Here is a 4,708-nt window from a genome sequence, read left to right on the forward strand (position 1 = left end):
ACGCGGCGCCAGGCCTGGCCTTTTTTTTTTTTTTTTAGTTGGGATCTCACTCTGTCGCCCAGGCTGAAGTGCAGTGACACGCTCCCGGCCATGGCAGTCTCAGCCTGCTGGGCTCAGGCCATTCTTCCGCCTCAGACTTCCAAGTAGCTGAAACCGCAGGCATGCGCCACCACGCCCAGCTAATTTTTTGGTTTGTTGTAGAGGCGAGATCTTGCCAAGTTGCCCAGGCTGGTCTTGAATCCCTGGGCTCAGGCAGTCCTCCCACCTCGGCTTTTCAAAGTGCTGGGATTACAGGCATGAGCCACTGTGCCTGGCCTTTTTTTTTTTTTTTTTTGGTAGAGGTAGGGTCTTACTATGTTGCCCAGGCTAATCTCAAACTCTTGGCCTCAAGTGATTCTCCTGCCTTGGCCTCCCAAAGTACTGGGATTACAGGTGTGAGCTACTGCACCTCTAGTGTGACTTGTACAGGCCGAGGGGCTTGGGAAATCCGAGTCATGTAACTAGAGGGATTTGTTGGGACAGAGCTGGCCCCGTGGGACTGATACTGACCTTGGGGTGGTTATCGCGGCTACAAAAGGTGACATGCGACCAGGCCCTGCTTACTAAATGCAGCGCCTCTCCGGGAGCTTAGAGCTTCCGAGCAGAGTGTTGGCCAGAGGGTGGCCTCTCAACCCTGCTTTCATTCCTTCCCTGTCTCCCCCAGGGTCACACTCCAGGACCTCCCCGAGGTCCCCAGTTGCAGCGACAGCGCTTGCTCTGGAGTGGAAGCTGCTGGAAGCAGGCAGCCGCCATGGCCACGTTCCGGCAGGAGGATGTGGAAGACCACTATGATATGGGGGAGGAGCTGGGCAGGTGAGCAGGACCTGCCAGGTGGGAGGGGACACTTGGGGGTTTCTCAGCAATCAGTCCTGCTACCTGGGTTTACAGTCCCGTACCCCAAGGAGTGAGTCAGGGCCGTGGGCTGGTGGAACAACTTCAGGCTTTGGGGGCAGACTGCCCCAGCCGTGAACTCCGTGTATTTCGTTTGGAGGGAAACATAAGTAGTTACGAGTAGTTGCGGCACCTACCATGGCAGAGCAAGAGATATTGAGATATTGGCTGCTTTTCTTCTCAAAAGGTCTGTCTCTGGCTGGACAAGGGGGCTCATGCCTGTCATCCCATCACTTTGGGAGGCTGAGGCAGGAGGATCGCTTGAGACCGGGAGTTTGAGATCGGCCTGGGCAACATAGTGAGACCTCATCTCTCCAAAAAAAAGAAACATTAAAAAAAAAAAAGCCGGGTATGATGGCACGTGCCTGTAGTCCCAGCTACTGGGGAGGCTGAGGTGGGAGGATCCTCTGAGCCCAGGAGGTTGAGGCTGTGGTGAGTCTACTGCGCTCCTGCCTGGGGGACAGAGGGGGACCCTGCCTCAGGAACATACAGGACCGTTCCCCACTTTAATTCTTTTTTGTGGGAGGCATGCGAGCTTTCCCAGCTCTGGCACGTTTCAGGGGGGATGGGGGCTCCTGCCTGGGCCCACCCTCCAGTTGTTTTGCATTCTTGTGGGAAAGAGTGAGGGTTCCCAGGAGACAGCTGACTTCCTGCCTGTCTGGGTCTTGGAGGCCCTGGGCCTTACACCGCCAGGCCCAGCCCCTTTGTGTGAAGCCTCAAACCTTATTTGGTGAGTTTGCTGCCGGCTGGCCTCCCCGCTGCCTGGGCCCGCCCCGTGATGTCACTGGAAGGGAATGTAAATAACTGAGCCGTGGTCAGGCAGAGTGGCCAGACTCCTTGGGGATCCTGAGCACCCTCCTTCAGGAATTTCCTCCCTTACAGGGAAGAGGGGGCACACCCTCCCCCCACTAGGGGACATCTCATACTCTATTGTTAGAGATGCTTCGGATTCCTGCTAGGGGTGGTGTGGCAAAAGTGGCAAAGTTTACCATGACAGTTTCTTTTTTTCTTTTTGAATCAGGGTCTCACTCTGTCCCCCAGGTTGGAGTGTAGTGGCCTCCTGGGCTCAGGTGATCCTCCCGCCTCAGCTTCCCAGAGTGCTGGGATGACAGGCATAAGCCACAGTGCCAGGCTTGTGTGCTGTTTTACTTCTATGAGATCAGCTTTCTAAAACATTCACAGACGAGGAGAACACGTGGAGTTGACTTCCTGTTCCTGGCTTACTTCCCTTCACGGGACATCCCCCAGGCTTCCATGCTGCTGCAGACAACAGAATGTCATCTTTTTTGCGGCTGAAGGGTGTTCCTTGTGCATGTAGACCGCGTTTTCTTCATTTGTTCGGCTGTTGTCAGCCGCCTAGGTTGATTCCGTGTCATGTCGCGGTTGTGACAGTGCCAAAGTGACCAGGGGGTGTGGGTGTCCTGAACACACACTTGTCACCTCTCCTTTGGGTAAATGCCCGGGAGCAGGAGTGCCAGGCCATGCGCTCATTCTGTTAGCTTCTTTTTCCTTTGAGTCGGAGTCCCACTCTGTCACCCAGGCTGGAGGGCAGTGGCACAGTTCCAACTACTGCTACCTCGACCTGCTGGGCTCGGGTGATCCTTCCGCCTCAGCCTCCCGACTGCACCACCCTGCCTGGCCTTCCCCTGTGTCTTCTGGCTGTCGTGGGTGCTCGGCTGTTGGGCCACCACGTGACCTCGCCTTCCCTCCCCTCCCCCCAACACCTTGCCTTCAGCAGTCACAACCTGGGTTTTGGGATCTGGACTTGAGCAGGGAGTTGTGGGGACGCTGTTCAGCCACAGGTGTCTCCTCATCTGTTCCTGGGAACTCTGAGCTGCTCTCCTGTATTCCCTAGTTCAGCTTGGAGGAGTACCGGAGACATGAAAGCCGTGGATTTTAAAATGAAGCCACGTGTCTGGTGCTTCCCACAGGGTCCCTGGCGTGTGGGAAATGGTCGACGTCGATGTTGTTACTGCTTTTAATTGGGTCGTGGGGGCTGATCCCTCTGGGTAGACCAGTGCCCTCCCTGGTCGTGAAGAGGAGCCGGGCGCCCCCTCCTCTCTGGCCACGTTGTCTCTGTGCATCTGGAAGGGTGGACGGCTCCTGAAGCCTCCGGGCCCCCCAGTCTCCACCGTTTCCAGACATCAGCATCGTGGCCAGAGCGGCCTTTGTTCTTCATAAGTTTCCCAGTCTCGGGTGCTCCTTATAACGTCCGACTAAGCCGCCCCCCAGGGAAACCCCACCCCTGTCTGCCATCACTCCCCACCCCTCCCCAGTCCCCGGCACCTACGAATCCACGTCCTGGCTCTGTGAACGCGTCTGTTTTGGACATTTCATAGGAATGGAGTCACACACTGTGCGTCCTTTCACGTCTGGGTCTTGCCGTGGCTGTGCCAGAGCCTCCTTCCCTTTTGTGGCTGAGTCGTGTTCCACATGTGGACGGCCATGCTGTGTTGCTCTGTTGTGTATTGATGGATGCTTGGGTCATTTACACTTTGGTGACTATGAATCATGCGGTTGAGAACATTCTGGTTTTTGTGTGGACTCTTCCCGGTGCTCACGGGGAGATCTGGGAACAGGCGTGCCAGCCATCATGGGGGCCCTGCATGTGATGTCCTGAGGTGCCGTGGCCATTCCGCCAGCGTGTGGGCCTCCGGCCATCTTTACTCTTGTCTTCTGATCGGAACGCCTGCGTCTTTCTCTCTGCCCGTATGGAGCTCTTTTGCAGTCAGTTTAAAACATGATAAAGTGCTTTGGGATGCAGAGGCCAAAGGACTGCCTGAGCCTAGAGGTTCGAGACCCGCCTGGGCAACTTGGTGAGACCTCGTCTCTACAAGAAATCAAAATATTAGCCAGGCATGGTAGCACCTGTGGTTCCAGCTACTTGGAAGACTGAAGCAGAAGGTCGGCCTGAGCCTAGCAGGTCGAGGCCGTGATGGCCGTGAGCGTGCCCCTGTCCTCAGCCTGGGCGACAGAGTGAAACTCCGACCCCAAAAATAAAAAACATGATAAAGTGAAATCCGCTGTGGAGAAAGTTCAAGTGTATGCAGAGCCTCCACTCCCGGCCTGCAGGTTCCAGCCGCCAGCCTCTCCTCAAGCAAACGCCATGCTCTGCGGCTCTGAGCTGGCCTTTCGCACTGAGGAGGCCTCAGGGTGTCTTCTCGGCTCCCTACAGAGCTGACCCAGCTCTGGTGACGATCTGATCCTGTGGGACTTTCGTGATCTGACCTGGCTCCCCCTGATGCTTGAGCCCTCCGTGGGCTTGATGCCACAAGCGTCCTGGCGCTGTCGGCCGTGGCCCAGCGCTGGCCCCGGGCGGGGTGGGGGGCTCTCGTGGCTGCTCCCCTCACCTGCCCTCGCCCCCCCTGTGCAGCGGCCAGTTCGCCATCGTGCGCAAGTGCCGGCAGAAGGGCACAGGCAAGGAGTACGCGGCCAAGTTCATCAAGAAGCGCCGCCTGTCGTCCAGCCGGCGGGGCGTGAGCCGCGAGGAGATCGAGCGCGAGGTGAGCATCCTGCGCGAGATCCGGCACCCCAACATCATCACGCTACACGACATCTTCGAGAACAAGACGGACGTGGTGCTCATCCTGGAGCTGGTGTCGGGCGGCGAGCTCTTCGACTTCCTGGCGGAGAAGGAGTCGCTCACGGAGGACGAGGCCACGCAGTTCCTCAAGCAGATCCTGGACGGCGTGCACTACCTGCACTCCAAGCGCATCGCGCACTTCGACCTCAAGGTGGGCCCTGCGGGTGGAGGGACCCGTGGGGCGGTTAGGGCGGG

General features: G+C 57.5%; 1 protein-coding gene across 1 annotated transcript in view; it reads left to right on the plus strand.

Annotated features, from left to right (window-relative positions):
- Positions 1–662: 662 nt before the first annotated feature.
- The window catches only part of DAPK3 (death associated protein kinase 3), a gene marked incomplete at its 3' end in the record, with an annotated part of 7,392 nt that continues 3,346 nt past the window's right edge, over positions 663–4,708 (plus strand). The window contains exons 1-2 of the mRNA XM_008048755.2: positions 663–852; positions 4,304–4,664. Of these exons, the coding sequence (XP_008046946.2) occupies positions 791–852; positions 4,304–4,664 (423 nt within the window). The remainder of the gene's footprint in view (positions 853–4,303; positions 4,665–4,708) is intronic.

This window comes from Carlito syrichta, unplaced genomic scaffold, assembly GCF_000164805.1.
Source record: "Carlito syrichta isolate Samal-C Ts95f unplaced genomic scaffold, Tarsius_syrichta-2.0.1 Scaffold126587, whole genome shotgun sequence".
Classification (NCBI taxonomy): Eukaryota; Metazoa; Chordata; class Mammalia; order Primates; family Tarsiidae; genus Carlito; species Carlito syrichta.